The 19,721-nt window shown below is 41.3% G+C and overlaps 1 protein-coding gene across 1 annotated transcript; it reads right to left on the bottom strand.

Moving 5' to 3' along the window:
* Positions 1–2,876: 2,876 nt before the first annotated feature.
* Positions 2,877–18,927, bottom strand: nudt4b (nudix (nucleoside diphosphate linked moiety X)-type motif 4b). The gene is made up of 5 exons (XM_037122071.1): positions 17,854–18,927; positions 9,294–9,404; positions 7,573–7,617; positions 7,204–7,291; positions 2,877–6,207 (listed from the first exon to the last, which is right to left on the bottom strand). The coding sequence occupies exons 1-5, from the start codon at positions 17,947–17,949 to the stop codon at positions 5,987–5,989; spliced, it is 561 nt and encodes a 186-aa protein (XP_036977966.1). The 5' UTR covers positions 17,950–18,927; the 3' UTR covers positions 2,877–5,986.
* Between the last annotated feature and the right edge of the window lie 794 nt (positions 18,928–19,721).

The raw sequence follows: 19,721 nt of genomic DNA, 5'->3' as shown, positions 1-19,721 counted from the left end.
TTTTTTTTTTTTTTTTGCAAATGTATATGAGTCAGACCTTCCTGTAAAAGCATAATTACGACTAAAGAGGCACTTTTCAAACTTACCGTATTTTCGTTTTCTGGTCAAACTCATTTTAATTGGGAGTGTTTAGGGTAAATTAGCAATAGCATCAAAATTGCTATTTTTAAAACACCAAGAAGGCTCAACACAACATGAAACTTTGCTCGAAGTATCACCAGAGTCTCTACACATGAACACGAGCATTGAGAACATTGTCTGTGTACACACAGTTTGCTATTTAAAAAAAAAAAAAAAGAAAGAAAGAAAGAAAGTTTTTGAACAAATCAACTTAGCAGTAGCTTGTTCTGCTAGCCGTCCCCAATGGGACATAACATGGAGGACAGTTAAGGTGGAACACTCCTGTCTCCCGGCAACAACTATCCACGCGATATCTCACGTGACTTTTCGAGAGACACCCATCTGCAGTCATGTCCTCCATGTTAGATGCTAACGTAAAAGTGCCCGTAGCACTCCCATTTAAAATGAGTTTGACCTGAAAACGAATATATGGTAAATCTTAAAAGTGTTTCTTTCGTCGTAATTATTGCAACTAAGGGAAAGATAAGCTAGTTTGTTTAATCTGTGGATAATCAGTGTAAGAAAAAAAAAAAAAGGTTTCACTAGGAGTATTGGTGCCAGCCAAAAAATATTTGGTACATAGTTCTCCATAAACTCAATTTTTTGTTTGATTATCGGTAGAAAAAAGAAGAAAAAACCTAGATGTGTGCTGATGATGAGATAGCATGTAAATTATGTTAATGACTTACAAAACCATTTAAATATCAAAAACTGCTTACCTGCATCTCCAGCGCTTGTTTAATTTGTAGGATAGTGTAAAAACAACAATTCTCTTCTGTTTTGCTACTAACAGTGGCAGTCCTAGCTTGCATAACGCCCACACCATAGTTAAAGGAATAGATGAACATTTTAGGCAATAAAAGGGGCCTTCAATGTTAGCTCTGTCTTGCCCAGGAACAAAATGAAAACATGAAAACTGTTTGAATATTGATGCCTCAGTAATATTATTATAAAATAAGTCATATTATGCAAATGTTCAGGTTCATACTTTTTGGGGCCTAGTAGAATAGGTTAACATACTTTAATCTTTAAAAAAAACACATTGCTGCAGCAGCCCTTTACACTGTGTCTTGAACCCTTTATTTTAGCTACTGAGTGAGACATCTTGCCTCTGTTGTATCTTTGATGAGAGTTGCAGATGCACCTTCTACATGCACAAAAACGCTACGTAACACAGGAAAGGCAAAAACATGAGTTATATATATATATATATATATATATATATATATATATACATATATTATGAGTATATATATTCCAGCTTTAACATTAACATCTATTCTTTTAGGGACACACGTTGATGTTTAACTAATACTGAATGTAGATTTTTGCAAAAGGTAACTGGTGCATCTAGTTATGAGCACGCAACAGGTGAATCTATGAGTCAGTAGGTGCCTACATGGTGACATGACCACGCAAGAGCAGAGCCCTGCACTGCTTGGCTCGATTTGTAAGACAGTGGGACGTCTTCCAGGTGTGTATTTCCACCTTTTCACCTGATATGGAAGGCAAATGGACAACACTTTTATAGCCACGCAATATCTCACGTGACTTTTCAAGAGACACCCATCTTTGTGCACTGCTTGGCTCGATTTGTAAGGGAAAAATACCGCCAGACATTGGGACGTCTTCCAGGTGTGTATTTCCAGGGAAAGGATTGGTCTTTTCACCTGATATGGAAGGCAAATAGACAACACTTTTATAGCCACGCGATATCTCATGTGACTTTTCGAGAGACACCCATCTGCAGTCATGTCCTCCATGTTAGATGCTAACGTAAAAGTGCCCGTAGCACTCCCATTTAAAATGAGTTTGACCTGAAAACGAAGATATGGTCAATCTTAAAAGTGTTTCTTTCGTCATAATTATGCCTTTTCACGAAGGTTTGACTCATATACATTCACAAAAAAGCATAGGTTGCATTTTAGCGAGAGTTTCAATTTAACTAGTAATAGCTCAACATTTTGAGAATATATAATACACATCCACATTATTTTCTTTCTGGTCATGAGTTAGGTTAGCTAGCTTAGCTGAGAAGACTGACAGCCCATTGCTCAGTTAGTTGGTCAAGCTAATAAGGAGTTATCTTAGCAGAAATACAGGAACCTATTGCAACTAAGGGAAAGATAAGCTAGCTTGTTTAATCTGTGGATAATCAATGTAAGAAAAGTATTTTTTTTTTAAAAAATGGTTTCACTACGAGTATTGGTGCCAGCCAAAAAATATTCGGGACATAGTTCTCCATAAACCCAATTGTTTGTGCACTGCTTGGCTCGATTTGTAAGGGAAAAATACCGCCAGACAGTGGGATGTCTACCAGGTGTGTATTTCCAGGGAAAGGATTGGTCTTTTCACCTGATATGGAGGGCAAATAGACAACACTTTTATAGCCATGACTTTTCCTGACAGACATTTATGATAGTGTCTATTTATTCAGGCCACATTTGGCTCCTGCTGGTGATACAGTGTCGCCAGCAAGCTGCTTGGCCTGTTTATTTTTTACTCTATTCTAATATGCTCAATTATATTACATCGGAAACAATGCTGGATGACTAAGTACAGCTGTCCTGAAGGCTCACAGTCAGTGAGTGAAAATGTGGTCTTACGGCCCCCTGTCATCTGATAGTGTGCAAACTGTCCACCTCCACAATATCATCCAATGAAAGAAAACATTTTCACCCTGGGGCCCCATAGCAGTTGAATCAATAGACCAACAGCAATTCTTTTTACAAAAACAATAATCGTGACGAGCACAATAATGTTTTCTCCTCTTTAATGCAATCTTCTCCGAAAAAAACCCAACAATCTTTCCAGTCCAGGTCTTCAAATCACGTTCACATTACACTTCTCTGTGCATGATATTCATGACAATAAAATGGTGACAAGGTCCCCCCCCCCCAAGTATGTTTTCTTTAAATGCTCCGAATACATCCATGTGACATTACGTGTTTCGAACAATCGAGCTGAATTACATCATTTAGCGGACGCTCGTGTCTCCGACTGCAGTGCTTGACCCATAAAAGCAGCATTCATTGAACAACACAGAACCAAGAATCAAACAAACATGGAAGGAAGAGGGTGTGTCGGTGTCTGGATGAATGGGCTCAAGTTATCTGGACTGTTGATTGAGATAGTCTTATATGCTCAATTACATGACAAGTGGATTTTTAAAAGGGGATTAAAATGGGGTTAAAAGATTAAGTGCCTGTGATTCATTAGTCATCATTTCCCGCAAAAAAACACACCATTTCACATTATAAATGATTATATTCCTAAATTACATCAAAAAACAAATGTTTAAGATTGTTATTTCTTTTTTTTTTTGGCCTAAGTAATCTGTGTTGTGTAACGTGACATAAAAAATAAAAAAAAGCCCGCCTGATCACACTTTTCAATTTGGCACGTCATATTTCACGCTCATCAACCAACAACACACGTACGCACAAAGAGAGAGGTTCAAGATGGTTGGACTCCCTTACTTGTGGCAGATAAGGTTGAAAGTTTATGACGGCTGGATTGGTGTCACAAAGTTTATGATTTCATGGAAGCAGACAAAAGGAGGCTGAATTTCAGGGTCAAAGGGGGGAATGTTAAATGAGGTGACATGTTTTGTTTTTTTTTACTCCTAAAGGTGGATAAACATCAAAAGAAGCATTTGTCTTACCAAAATCAAAATAAAACCAAAGCAAAATAATCTGTCTGATCACGACTGTGGTGCCTTTAGGTTTGAAACATTACCCCCAAAATGTTATAAAACCCAGACATCTTAATTTATGTCTATTTATATTGATGTGCACAAGTTTATTAGCAAGATGCCGGACACATTCTGTAAAAAACAAAACAAAACAAAACAAAAAAAACAATTCTCTAACCTTTCCTTATTTTCTGCTGCGTCACTGATCACCTCAATCTGACACTGAATACACCCATTCCACCAGATCGTCAACCATCAACCATCTCGCTTTAAGTCATGAACCAACCAGCCGACCTTCATGTCCCTAACCCCCGTGGCACATTGTGATCAATACAAACATACTGTACATACTGTTCTCAGTGGGTTTTTCTACATGATGTTTTTTTCCATCTTTTTTTTTTTCAATTCCTGCCATTTGTACATTGTTAAAAAATATATAAAATATTAAGAGAAAATTTACAGGTTCATTCAGGTTAAAAACACAATTCAATGTTTTTCTCTTCAAAGATATTTACAAATCTCCGTGTGGTTACTAGTCATCATTCAGCTGTCAACACAGAAGTGAGTGGGTGTTGCTTAAGCACAAAAAAAAAAAAAAAAGGAAATGTGACATTGAAACTGCTAATTTGAGCCTTTTTTCTCTGGAATTCTGTCTTCCTATTAAAAATGAAGAGTCAGGGGCTGCAGGTAACATGGAGAGAGAAGGATTCAGCCCTTCATCCTTTCTATGAAACCCCCCAAAATTGAGCTTGTTTAGGCAGTAACCCAAAAAACAGAATGAAATATTATAGTATTTATATTAAAAATGCATTTTTATAAATTCTTTAACCAGTAAAGTGTTTGTGATCTGGGAATGAAACCATTAAACTGAACTGTAAATCTGTCAGCGGACGAATCAGTAATGAAATATAATAATAATAATAATAATAATAATAATAGCTGTTAGTTGCGGCCAAAGGCGCAAAGTAATATATGTGGAAAAAAACAATCGTATAGTTCATTTTTATCAAATGGCCCCGCAGCACCGTGAGACGTGATTAAACTGCCGAGCATTCATCTACAGAGGGCAGTCAGACAGCAGTTTTCTTTTAAAGTCAAATATACAAATGACTTGGATCGTCTCACTCAACCAACAGTTTAAATAAACTCTCAAAAAAAAAACTGTTGACCCCAGCAGCTCATAATACCTAAGGCAAAGACGCATTAAATACTTTCAGTGTGACAACATGGGAAACAGTAAGAGCTGATGAAAGGTATGTGGTGGAAAACGGACAACAGACTGTTTGTTGGATCGGTCAAGGTTAGTGGACTCGCAGCATCATGACTCAGGTCCAGTTTTTAGTTTACTGAGGTATCAACTCCTGACAGCTACTTCTGTCCGGTGAGACAGTACATCTTTGACCTTTGACCCTGTCATCTACCAGCTACACACATTTCATTTAGTCCCTTTTGTTTTTTTAGTATTGGTTTATATTAGTTCTCTAGAATATTTTCTGTTTTAAATAGTTTCATCTTAATGCCAAGGGAGATGTTTGGTAGTGTAAGGGTGGGTTTATCATTTTAGGCCAGTTAACTTCATCTTTGTTTCCAATGATTGTTTAAAATCCACTTTACATTAAAATGCAGCAGAGGAGATCTATGACACTCAATATTAAGGTTTTAAAGTGAGTTCCATGTGGTATATCATCATGGTCTGATGACTAAGACATTATCAGGTCTGGAGACATTCCCCACATGGACGTGCTTCGGGGTCAGTTACTCTTTTATTGACTACAGTGTCTCCGTTCTGCTAAAAAGAAAATTAAAAAAAAAATGACCATTAGTGAAATAAAAACAACCCAAACACAACATTCATACAAAGTTTCTGTAAGGCATTCCTTCACCGGGTGATCAACGCCAGCAGGGTGTGCTGCAGCTTCCTCTTCTCATGCTTCAGCTCATCAGTCTGGTGTTTGCCAGCAAAAGAAAGATGTCCACAGTTTTTCCCAGTCAGAGACATCTCCCATGAGTCTTTAACACAGTTCTGGTGATGGCTTTGGTCTGTCCTGTCCTCCCAAGACTAGAAATTATACATACAGGAGAGCTCTGAAAAGTCATTAGATTCATGCAAAGACTGTACAAACTTTCAGCGAACGGTCCGAGCAGGACAGTTCGCGAGGTTTAGGTGCAGTCCTATCTGCAGGAGGTGCCCAACACGCTGCCCGTCGACGGAGTGGTGGCGGTGGCACTGTAATGAGGGTAGTTGTCGTTTGGCGGAGGGCTCGGGAGGATGGAGTTCCCGTTGGTTGGGGAGCAGCTGAGCTGGAGCCTCCGCAGGTACTCGGCGTGGACGGGTTTGTGGCTCTGCAGCACTTTGATGGCCTCGTCCACGGTGAACCACTCCCGCTTGCGGCCTGCAGAGGGCGACAGAGTGCAGTGCATGAGTTAAAAGTGAGGTTTCACATTTGGCTTCCCTGCATGGTGCAGTAACATACAGCCATAACATACAGATTCTATCAATTCTGTGTTATTGTACAGGCGATACAGTTTTGAATCAGGGTGACTTCACATCGTATCGCAGGTATTTCTTCTTTAAATGCAGCAAACATTTAGGAAGTCATGGGCCTTTAATAGCTCTGTAACTATAATAGGAAGAAAAAGTTCACTCTAATAACTGTAATTGGGAAGTACGACAGACTGAGGTACTCTGCAGCAAGCAAACACAACAGACAGCCTTAAAATAAAGGGGCAATATGAATTTTCCACATTAACCTATAAACTAAAATTATCAACATAATGTGAATAAATACCAAAAAAGGTGCAATATGTAAGAGTTGTTTTTATATTGCGATTGTAAAGTTACCATGCTAATCACCCAACACTCCCCTCGTCTAGTTAGCTGCACAGCTAACTGAGCTAACATACTAGCTGCCATAGCTACGGTCACTGATGCATAAACAGAATACAGTTAGCTAGTTCCTCTAGTAATATGCTCACTCTGTCGGAGAATGAATTTGACAGGTGGCCAGTTCTTACACATAGCACCTTTAAATTCATCCTCAGCTCATTGATAAAGGAGAGCTCAAAACGAGAAAATAGTGCACATAGCCGGCGTAGTAACATCAACAGTTGAAGGATGCTCTCCACTGAAGGTGGGATTACTGGTGTCCAGGCTGCTGACAGCTGTAATATACTGCAGCCAGGAACCGCTGCAGCTCAGATTTATAGGCACCTGTTGTCACTGCATACCCCCTATGCCCATACAACCTCCATGCACCAAACAGGCCTTCACAGTTTCTAATAAATTATATCTTGTTATTTATGTGAATAGTTCTCTCTCTTTCTCACACACACACACACACACAGCAGCATCTGTAAGCACTCATTGGAAGGCGAGGAGGAAACCGTACCTATGTTGACCGAGTCCTCCCAGGCCTCCAGCGTCTCTGTGACGGTCAACACATACACGTACGTCCGGTGCTTCCGATCTTGGTTTTGCTGTAAAAAATGGATGACACAAAACCTTAAATACATGCAAGAATTCATATTTAGCCATTGTCTGCATTATCTGTCCAATGTTTTGGCTCAATTTTGTGCATTTCTTCCTGCTTAAAGATCAGTCACACTGATGAGTTGTTAGCAAAAATCTGTGTGACATGCTGTGCGACAAAAGGTTAATAATTTCATGCTAATTTTTTGCATCTCATCCTCCTGTAACTGCACTTCATCATGCTTATGTATAATAAACCGTCAGGGTAAGATGAGGACTGCAAGCTTACCTCAAAAACACCAAGTAGGCGTCCTAGCTTGCCCTTCACACCAGCCTGGGAAACAAATGAAAAAAAAAAACAGAAAAAAAGGTTTTTATTTTCCTTTCTGGCTCTAGCGTGCGGAAAGAAAAAAAAAACAGACCACTTCTTTGTGAGATTTTGAAAAAAAAAAAAGTCCTGAATTGCCGTGGCATTACAGAGCAATCTCGCAAAGATGAATAGCGGGTGAAAAACAGTGTTCAAACCACAGACTATACTCTGTCAAAACAATGGGTATTGTGTATTAGATTTCAGTGTTTAAGAGAAGTGCAGGTCCACCTCTTTGTGCTGAACTCTACTGTAACCTCCCAGGCTTTGTGTTGATATAGAAATGCCTGGCAAACAACTACCAAACACAAAAACATTCAGAGCTGAAGTGCAGAATAAATCCCCACGCCCAGACTGAGAGGTTTTTGTCCTCTGTGGCCTCACAGCTTCTTCAATTTATCAGACAAGCTGTAATTATTATAAAATATGATGATTTCAATACTCTTGTAGTGTTTTAGACTGGTTGGCTGTTACATCAATCATTTGCAATGTCCTTTCACCTGGAAACAAAAAAACCTGGCACGATTCTTGAAAGACTATTATGAAATGTAATTATGTCCGTTTCATAACACTTAACAGTTGCTTCATCAATTCAGACGCGCTTCAAGGGAATCAAATTACTGTCAAGACATATGACATCTGTCCCCTTCTCCAGTCCCCTGCTCAGCATACTTCACAAGTGTCACTCTGTCTCACTGACGTGTCCAGCGGGCTGGACTGCAGGGTCTGTGAAGGCACAGGAATCCAGCGAGGAGCCAAGTTTAGATCGCTGACGTGGCTGAGAACACAAGGTTCTCGAGCAGAGGGACCTCTGGAATACCAGCAGACACCTCAGTCATCCAGTCGCTGACACCAAAGTTGCCTTTCAGAAATCTCACCCTCTAACATGGATACTGCGGACAGCTGTTTGCGCCATGCAAGTCCAGTTCTGCTTTATGATGTCAAAGATGTGTGTGACCCCGAAGATGCACAGAGGTGTGTTTGAGAGCTTTTGCGGGATTTTCTAATGATGAATGGAAAGACCTTGCCCCATCCAAAATATCACAGGTGTCATGTCCTCGGCAGCTGCACACTGATATGTGACCAAAGTCACACAACATGTCCTTATAAGGAATGATCCTTGATCAAAATGACTTTGCATGGTTGAAACCAGGATGTTTTGGGGAATTACAGCCTTGAGTAATGTAGCAGCCGGTGCACTGAAGTAAAAAACATTAGAAATATTCAGAAAATCCTGCAGTTTGCATAGATGTGGCCTCAAGTCACTGTTTTGATAACTTGCTACTTGGCTTGAATGAATAAAATAAATGTCTTGAGACCCTACTTAAACTTCACTTGACCAAGAAAAAAAAAAAAAAGGACTGTGACTTGCTTCATACTTGGACAAAATGACTCGTGTCACATGTCTGGCAGCTCACAATACCAAGATATTTCCAAAGGGCACTTTCTTTGCATACTGCTTTGAGTACCTGTTACATAATGGACAGGTGGTCTCTGGATGTAAGCCAACACTGTCAAACACACCAAAAACTTGTCTTTCGTGGGAAACTGTACAGTTCAACCACCTGCTTCCCTTCATGTGTTCATTCTCTGATCAGAGAAAATGACCTCAGTTTAAGTGGTATCAAAACAGGTTTATTCACCTCCTCAAACACCTCCCTCACTGCAGCACCACAGGGCTCCTCCTCAGGCTCCATCCCACCCCCGGGGACGATCCACTGGTCTGGGTGTCGACTGCTGCTGACCAGTAACACCTATAAAGGAAAGCACAAGTTTAAGAATTGTAGCACATGTCAAGTCCTTCATTTCACTGAGAGTAATGGGGTACATTAAATGGGACATTTCCTCTGCATCCAACTGTACTTCTCCATTCAGTGGCGTTGACTTGGCTCGTCATACTGAAACTGAGGACTTAACATGAGACATGATCCTTGACCCTTTTCACTCGGGTCTGAAGGACAGATGACTGATGATGGGTGTCGCCCCTGCTATTTATTCTCCGTTGTTGCTTACAGGATCCTAAATCTACCACGGGCCTCACAGCTTTAGATACTGAATTCTGACGTGATATTTGGTATAAATGTATCAATCTCCCATGTTAAACAGATACAAAGCATAAATGAAAATTAAAAAAAAAAACCTTAAGATTGATTCCCGTTGCCACCCCTGCTAGTCGGGATCAATAATACTAGCAAGTTAAATGTATTATTATTATTATTATTATTAATATCTCATTAATGTAAAGGTTTAAATATTTATTGACAGAAATTTCACTGAAATGTAAAATCTTCCAAGTTGCTTCATAAAAATGAGCATCCTTTACTGATGTTAACAACTCTGGTTAACTGTTGTATCTAAGAGGCATTTAAAAGCATTTAAAGCACAATTTGGTGACCAAAGAATGAAATTAATGGATAAATTGGCTTTTTAAATGTACAACACTCAAACTGTGTGAGCAGTGCTTTTTGTGCAAAAAAGTTTTCACCTGTTTCGGTTTATATGTTGGTTTGTTGCCAGGATTTCACAAAAACTACTACACAGATTTCTGTGAAATTTGGACTGAGGATTGGTCTTGACCCAGAATAGACCCATTAAACTTTTGGAGTGGATCCTGATAAATGGACTGATGCAGGATTTTTTTCACGCTACCATATCATTCTAGTATTTTATCACATTTTTCAGTGAAAACTCTCTCTTGCTTTCAAGTGTTTTTGTTTGGTTTCGCTTCTCAGAGGGTTCAATTATCTGTCTGCTTTGCAAAATAGCATTTTTTTTTAGGGATTTTTCCAGTCCAGCAAAGCAGCTCAATCACTGCCAGTGTTGAAGCGCTTCCACCACAACATGACCTCAGCAAACAATGCATGTAAACCAAGCATGAACCACCCAAATCCCGCCGGTGCTCCCCCCTGAGCGGCCTGCGGGGCTTGAATTACACTACAGTTGCAGTGTGCACCGATATGCCACAGATCGGATGTGCCTGTGAGTGCAGTTTCTGGCAGTATCCATATAGCAACCACAACAGACTCACAGGACACCTGCTGTAAACATTAACACATTTTTCTGGAGCGCCTCAATCAGTGTTAAAACACAGGAAACAGGTCATATAGCCAATACAAGACAACCCAATCAGAGTCTTGTCCGCTTCATTTGAGATTCATCAGTGTTGTCTCACTCTCACAGCTCGTATTCATCAGACATTAAATAATTCATAAATACACAACTTTCAGTGGACACACCTGCAGTGAAGCGACATGTGTAAGCAGCTTGTGCAACATACGGCAACATCCACCTCTGCCTCCCATCTGATCACCATATCCAGTAATCTGCCAGAGGAGTCAGCCTGTCACTTAATCCTAACTCAGCTTTCATATGTCTTCCCTTACGTTCTGTAATAGGATTGGGGCAGAGCGTCTTCAAGGGTCAAACCGATTGGACAGCACATGCTCGGGGGCCTCGGCAGTGAGCGCCGGCGGCTGCCGCTTTCCTCACGTGCTGCGTTCACCCAACTCGGCCACCTGCCTTTTTCCCAGACTATATAGGTTAGGATGAAGGGCGGGAGGTGGGGGCGGAGGGGGAGGGGAGCTGCCTGAGTGTCGCTATACAGTTCAAATGCCGAGCGTGATGATGTGGATTAAATGTGAGCACGGTCAGTAAACATTTACCGGAGATGAAAAGGGCCAAGAAAAACACACAGCAGGTGTTTATCCTATGCAACAGGTGCTTGTCTTATATGGTGTACAGTAAGCGATGTGTTTTTAAGGAAGGTGCATTTACACTCGCATAGGAATAATTATGCCGGCGCAGAACATGACGTCTTCTCGGGAGAGTGCAAACTGTTAAAAGAAATGTGCCAAGCTGAACCTCGTAACTCGGTTGAAGGAGCTCTTTGATAGAGAGGCTGACATTTGCCAACTGAATGTGAACTTTTGTCCTTTGAAAAAGAGCCCTACGTAGTTTAGGAGAAGAAATCCAAGTCAGATTACATATTATATTTACATTATTAATGAGGTGACAACACAAACTCAGAAATATTCATCTTATTTTCAAACTGAATAAACGAGCTGTTCTCAGAAGGAAATAAGGTCCCCAGAACACTGTTTGAAGCTAGAGAGGTGGCAGGGTCCGCCACATGTAAACAAAGCACCAAACAGTATGAAATTGTGTTGTCCTATTTTTGGGCAAAATAAATCAGTCAATGAACACACACCCCAAGACTTTAATTCATGGTGCACCTTTAACATTAAATCTGAGAAAACTAAGAAAAAAGGCAGATCCAGGTTTATTTTTTTGCCTGTGACATAATATAAAAATCCATCCCCTCATTCTTGTTTTGTAAGTGATTGATTTCGAGTACTCCAGCCTGCTGCCCCTCGCTGTCTGAATGTTGTGTCTCTGTGCTGAGCTGCAGCCAGCGAGGCTTAAAAGGATCTCACTGGTGTCAACGTGTCCTGAGCCGACGGCGTGCGATGTATACAAAACAAAAAAGCCACAGAGCTTCCGGGGCAGCGAGGACAAAGCGAAATTTCTGCTTTGGCTGTTCCACTTTTATCTTTCGGTCACTGTCCCACAGGAACACAGGCTGCATTTAGCTTTGGTTTTAATGAATGTAGGAATGTGGAGCGCCCAATCGACATATTACAAACAGCATGTAATTAAGATTTGTTTCTTCACACGTGCTTCTGAGGTGAATACAGCGGCATATTCATAAGAGGGAGCAGCGGAGGTTCAGTGCGGCTTTTTTTTTTTTAAATCTTGGCAAAAGCACACTTCAGTGTCGTCCTGACAAAGTCTGCAAATGTCTGTGCATCTTACTATGCAAAGGTCACAATTTCCAGAAACCCATTAAATTCACTTAAATGTAAATATTTGAGAACAATTAACTGGTCAGCAACGTGACCAGTCATCCACACCCTCTTTGACTGACATGTACCACATTTTTTTCATACAAATACACTTTTAGCGATTTCTTAACCGTTTGTTTATAACTTTAATGTGGCCATTTCAGGCATAGAACAGTTACTTGGCTCGTCAGCTTAGCATTGTAGGCCAAATCTTCAAATCTTGGCAACGTCAGGGGTAAATGCACCTGTGGTTCGGGAATCACTTACTCAAGAAGACCGACATGTGATCTACAAGCAGAGCTAAACTCTTTTTGCGTTTTCCTATAACTCCTATCAAAGTGGGGGGAAAAAGCAGCATTGCCCTAAACCCAACAGGCTACAGTGAACAGCATGATGACCGACCAAAACAACTCACACCGCCATGACAGATGGGTCACCTGACAGCTGAATTCTGAGCACAGAAAGCCCACTTATATTTGGAAAGAGGGGCTGGGTAAAGGAGAAACCCCAAAGGATGGCCGTAGTATGCCCCACTGACATTTGACTGTTTTGCAACTCACACCGCTTCCCAGGGGCTCCCAGTGTGAAAAGGGAGGTGGGCAAATACTGAGGCAACATACAGTAAATCTACTCTGGGTCATGCAAACACTGTAGACAACCGTCATGGGGTCTTTTTCCAGAAATCCATCTAACAATTCAAAGTTGCTGAGAAAGCTTAAACTCCTGGTTGCCAGCATGACATGGCACAAATGATGAAGTCTCTCATGTAAACTTATTAAGGAGAGGAGCAGTTAGTCTTCACCAAAATCCTCAATTTGGGATATCAGAACTACCGCTGGTAGTAAAACACAGCCTACGACAGCAAGTCCTCTGGCATGGCCTCAGACAGGGACAGCAGGCAGGGATATTCTGGAGGACATAAACACCTCCTCCTCCCGAAGGAGGAACGCCTGTAGCTGTCAAATAAAGAAGGGCTCCAAATGCCAGGCTGGGTGCCGCGGGGCGAATATGATGGAAATCCAAGATGCACAAGTGCAGGGGTGGAATCAATAGCGCTAAGACAGTAATATAGCCGCTTCATTATACTGGTATCAGCAAATAAGAGGAGCCATAAACAGGGAATGCCAGAGACAAACAGCAGGAGAGGCAATGGCAGGGAGAGACTGTATGCCTGCGTTTCTGACTTTATGATGTAGCATCCACTCACACTGATAACCTGCCCCTCCTGTTTCCATCATGACATGTTTACAATCTGCTGCAGTACCTTCAATGCGGAGCAGCTGGGTTACAATCTGATAAAGATTATAAAAGGTTACGGCTAGAAGAGTCCTGATGACACTCTAAAAATATAAATGGTGCATGGCATTATTTAAAGTTTATCTGAATAAACAAGTGCTTGTAAATCACAAGACAAACAATCGTTTTATTTCTGGTTACTACTAGAACAGGTTTACATGCTTTAATGCTTGAAAAACACATCAGTTTTCTCATGCTGTCCAGAGCTCCAGCACTGTGATCCCCATTTGTCTGAAATGCTCCATTTTAGCTCCTTCCTCTTCAAGGACCCTCCACCAAAATCCGCTCTGCTCTGATTGGTCAGATTGTACATGCCTGAGCCAGCACCACTAACAACAACAGAGATTACTTCTTGGGTGACAAACCAAGCAGCTATATTACAGAATTGAAGGCGGGACTACTGACGAGGCATTTCAGGAGCAGCGTTTTCTGTGGGAGAAAGAAGCGTCTGTTGGTGCAGACCTTTTATGTTGAAAAAACAATATAGCACACTGAAGGAAAGGGGGGACAAGGAAGCTAATTAGGTCTCCGTCAAAGTCTGAAGAACTTGCTAGCTAGTGGTTGCTTATTTACACATCTTACAGATATGAAGCAACATCAGCAATATTCAATCTCATTTAACCTCTGTTTCGATCTCCACCTACTCCTGTGTGAATTAGAAGCTGAAATGGAAGTGAGAGCCATGAGCCTGAAACAAAACTGTAAATGTGCCATAAAAGCTCTCCAAAGCTACAGGTGACTGCAGAGTCAGGTTATAATTCTCTGCAGGTTAGTCAAGTATCTATAGTATCTTAGATCCATAAAGTCATGCTTCTGATGGGTGACCAGGTGAGAAAGTAATGATTCCATTATTTCTCAGAAACTGTTAATAAGCTGCACACCCGCAGTTCTTTCACTGTGCACTCCAGCGCACAATATCCAATTAATTAACTAACCTAATACAGAACCATCGGTATTACTCATTTCAATTTCAATTAAATGCATGAATGAGTAGACTTTAGTTAATCATTCAGAAGTAAACTAGAACTACTTTTTTCCCCCTTTTTTCCCCCTTTTTACTCAGGTTCCCTGCTCAGCTATCAGTGCCATCCCTCTGCTTTGTTAAGTTCCTGTTTCCCTCTGTTGGGAGTTTAATTGCTGTCATAGAGTAGCTCGCCCTGAGGGCTCAGCTTTCTCCTTTCCTCTCCAAAACAAACAGTCCAGCAGAAGCATGTATGGCTCTTATTACACCACAGTTGAGTCTCCAATGTCTACGAACTAATTGTGTGTATGTGGGCATGTGTTTAAGGAACACATTAACAACGCAAAGCCCCCTTTCTCGATCCTCCTTGGATGGTAAATTGTCCTTGCGATCACCCGAAATCACTATCGGATCACGAGATTTGTTCTCTGACTTCAAGCAGCGTCGTCTGCGACTGCATGAGCCAAAATGCCTGCCAAAGCCCGAAAATCCTGAGGGTGACTGTCACACCTACACACTTCTGTTGTCACAATATCCTCTGACTGTCCTTTCCTGTAAATTCAAGTTAAGAGAGAAAAAAAAAACACAGTGCACGAACGAGTTCCGAGACTAATTATGCAAGAGCGCAGTCGTGCAAAGTTTCATAACAACAATATGAAAAAAATTCTTTGAAAATCTCTTCCGTGGTCCGTCCTACACCTTAAACTCAGACATACTGACAACACGCATTAGTGAGCAGATATACCTTTGTCTGATCTTTGTGTTGTACAGCCAAACACTGCGGGGCTCAGGTAGACCTCTCCGTGCCAGTCCAGCGGAACCAGACTAGGCTGCTTTTACAGTTTATTGTGTAACACTTTGTTTACGCCAAGCTCAAAGAGGAGGCTAAATTTAGACGGGCAAGAATATGCCACAAGAACAGAGATGTGGTCCTGATGTTTGGACATAAATATGACTTACTATTATTGTGGACAGACGGTTATTATTAGTCACACAAAGGATAAGGTAACTTACCAGAGATAGTGAATGTAGGAATAACCTGTAGTGTTGACAGACATATCAAAATATGATACATATTTATTCTGAATATTTGATACCGTTTTAATACTTGTTTTCTGCCGTAACAAAGTATCCGTACCAGCTGAGCTTTCTCATCCACTCTTTCTGACAGTGAGTTAACATGCACTCATTAGTTTTAAATGTTTCATCTAATTAGAAAACATGGATGTTTTGAGAAAAAAGACTGATATTAGATGATTAATATACAGAGTTTCTGCTGTTCTCTGCCACAAGTTAACAAAAGAAAACTCTTACATCATCTTTAATGAAAATTTAAAGTTTTGTGCCCTCAGTGTTGTGTACATTTTCCCTGCAGAATCAAAAACGTTACCAATTAATATTTCAGGTACTGTCTCAAAGTTACAGATTCCAGTATCGTGACAACACCAATAACTCGTGGGTAACCCAGAACTGAAAACCTTAACTTAGCGTGTCTATACAAAACAAAACTTCCACAGGCTGATATAGGCAACTAAGCAAGATGGGGAAAAATGTACGTGTGTATCTATTTGTTTACGTTTCTAAATAAGTATAAGTCACTTACACTAAAAGGTGTACTTTTGTACAGTTCTGTGGAAGAAATCATCAGAAGAGAAAGATCTTCACTCACTGATTTTTGTATGCCTAAACGGATAAACTGACCTTAAAAAGGACAACACAGTTTCATACTGTTTCACTGTTTATATGTGGCGGACCCTGCCACCTTTTGAGCTTCACACAGTGTTCTGGGGACCTTATTTTCTTTCAAGAACAGCTTGTTTAGTCAGTTCAGGAAAAAATAAACATTTCTGAGTTACTATTATTACCTCATGATAGGGGCCCTTTAAAGTTGTTAAATGTTTTAAACTATAACCCTTACACATAGCATCTTTAACCCCTTTAGTTTTTTTAAATTATTTTTGTTCAGTTCAGTGGTTTTTGTAGCCTACTGTCTGATTTGCTGTGGGTGACTACATTTATTGACGCCTTGTAGTTTGTTTGTTGAGAAATATGAATAGGCGAGTTACCAAAAACACATCATGTCAAGGAAAGTTTGACGATATGTTGTGTTTTGACTTTGACTGTTGTGACACCCTGACATCTGTCAACTATAACAATTAACTTTGTGCATCTTTAACTAGGTTTGAGGTTGTAAAATACTACAGGAAGCTACGATAAAGCCCTTTTTAAAGTGGGTCTACTGTATTGTGTATCACTTAGAAGACTCTTGACGACACAACAACAACATAATGTCTGTCACCCAGTATTCATTATTTACATGGTAAAGGCCCCTTTAAATCCCCATCCACATAATTGCTACGCAGCTGCCCGCTCAAGGCCGGCGGGATGCAGCATAATCATGAATGGCCACTGCCTGGTCACGGGTGCTTCCCCCTGCCGTGGTATTAAACGTGGCGACACTTGATAGATATACTTAATTATAGACCCGTGGCCCATATTCTCACCTCCTCAGTCAAACACACGCCGATGTTAAGCCCTCGCTATTAAAGGAAGCGTGCGGCGGAGCGCCTCGCCCCCTCCGTTAGCCGCCTCAAGCTAGCAGAAAGCTAACAGGAAGCTGGGCGAATTTGTCTTCAAAATAAGAGTTTTACCTCGCACCACATTGGAGTTTCGAATTGGGTTCTTGGCGGAGGGATTTTATTTTGAAAGTGGCGACCGTCAGCAGCTTGCCGCTAAACGAACCTAGCTCGACAGTAGCTTTTTTTTTTTCCTCCTCTCTCTTCTCGATGTGCTCCTAAAACTAGCCTAAACTGGATGGCTCAAGGCGCATCAGCAGCAGCAGCATCAACACCAGCGACACAAACCAAAACAGTGACAATGAGGGGGGGAAAGTGAAAAGCCGTGCGCTTACAGCTACACCCAGAGGGCGACGCCATGAATCAAAACCCATACGCATTATGAAAGATGAGCGTCAGTTTTATCCACAGTCGCCCATGTGTTTGTTTGAATGACGGGGTGCAAGACAGGAGGGGGGGGATGACTAGGCCACAAAGTCATACACAACCTTTCAGCTGTACAGTAACGCTACACTGCGGGATCTCTTACCTCTTCTTCGCGTTCATTCTTGAAACACAGACACGCCGCTCGCTTCTTGAAGCCCTCGCCATCGTATGTCCTGGTCTGGTTCGGCTTGAGCTTCATTGTGGGGGGTTTTGTTTGGCCTCCTTTTTTTTTTTTTTTATTTCAAGATAAACCCGGCAAAAAAAAAAAAAACAACACAGAGGAGAGAATAATAATAAGAAGGAGGTGGTGGAGGAGGAGGAGGAGGAGGGGGGTCCCAAAGAGTTAACAGCAGAGCCGCCGCATCGTTGCTGCTCTCTGCATCCGTGGTCCGAGATGGTCGGGAATCAGAGGAGGAGGGGTTGTTGGAGAGATCCCAATGGCAGCCGTCAAGTCTGTCCCGGATTTATGTTCTCCCCCTGAAAAAAAAATCTACAGTCGCGTCTCGGAAGAAGAGGGGGGGAAAAAACGCAAGTCAAGGCTCCAGCTGATGCCCGTGATTTCCAGTCGGCAGTGAGTGTGCAGCCCCGCAGGCACAGATCTTATGTAGACTACAGCCTACACAGCACAGCCCTCCTCTGGACCCATTTGCGCATGGCCGCTGACTCAGTACAATGAACAGGCAGGCTGGAGGTTTAGATATACGGATCACGCCTTTGAGGCGGCGATGAGCTCATTGGTTGGGCTGGTCTCGGTGGGCGGAGCCACACTTCTGGTCCAAAACAGTGATAAACAAATGCGTAATTTGTGTTACATCTGTAGCAGAGTGCTGCAGAACACAGAGGCCATTTTTAATAAGTGTACTACTTAAAGAGTGTGCAACCACTGCTGAGGATGTCCATGAAAGGAGACCTGTGTCTAATGTATATAATAACTGCTTATGATGTGGTGACCAGCCAACAGGAAACATTTTCAGGTTTCTGTAATTTAATAAGTTGACTGCTCACACAAATGTCAAGATTCTGTTTTGGAAACACCTTTGTTGGTCTGAGAATGGTCCAGTGTAACAGACTTAGTCCAAGCCTACAGAAAGACATAATTGTCTAATTTAATGCCACCACGGTTACGGGCAATCCCCAAAGTCCCATATAAATACGGCTGCCCTCAGCCTTGATGTTCCTGTGGTGCATGTTTAAAAGAAAAATAAAGTTTAAAGAGGCATATGTGAGAATTTTTGTTTTTAAGAGTCAAAAATTATTATGAATTAATAGCAGCATATGAGAAAATACAGTCAAGGAAAGTCTAGCTATTGTTTTTGCACAGGATTTCTACTCAAGTTAGCATGCTAACCAGCTAGCCCCAGCCCATCCACTCCTGTGACACCACTCTGAGCTCCCTCTCCAGACCACTAGCTGCATGGCTAACTGAGCTAGCTAGCTAATGGCAGCTACAGTTAGCAGCAGTTAGCAGAAACTCTCTTGATGCGCTGCAGGTATAAATGATAAAGTTAAAGGAACCTCTGGGTTGTGCTGGAGGCTTGTCGTTAGAGTGTGTTAGAAACAAGAAAATGTAACAGATAATATGATCAAATGAATCAACCAGTTAAATAATGCTTCAACAATCTTCATCAAGAATGTCTCCATGAAATTAATCAAACAAAAAGACGCTCTGTGGAGCTCCTGTGTTGTGTCGTCAGTTTATATTAGCAGTCTCCATGTGTAAACCGATCACAAATCGTCCGCAGGCTTGCAGGCAACCAAGAGAGACGGGGGATGGTCTCATTTCTTTCATGACATGTTGCAATCTGCTTACATAAAGTGACTTATATGTGTACACGGCTACAACTTGTTGTGTAGGGCCCTTTTAATGATGTCCTGAATTCCATTTAGCTGCTGGTCTTTTTCATGCTGGCTCACTGCTGTAGGAATTATTGAGACACATGAGGAAAACAGAGCCATATTTAATGTTGTCAG

This window comes from Acanthopagrus latus, chromosome 14 (genome assembly GCF_904848185.1).
Source record: "Acanthopagrus latus isolate v.2019 chromosome 14, fAcaLat1.1, whole genome shotgun sequence".
NCBI classification, from domain to species: Eukaryota; Metazoa; Chordata; class Actinopteri; order Spariformes; family Sparidae; genus Acanthopagrus; species Acanthopagrus latus.
The sequence above is the reverse complement of the archived record's forward strand: the minus strand, read 5'-3'. Positions and strand labels throughout refer to the sequence as shown.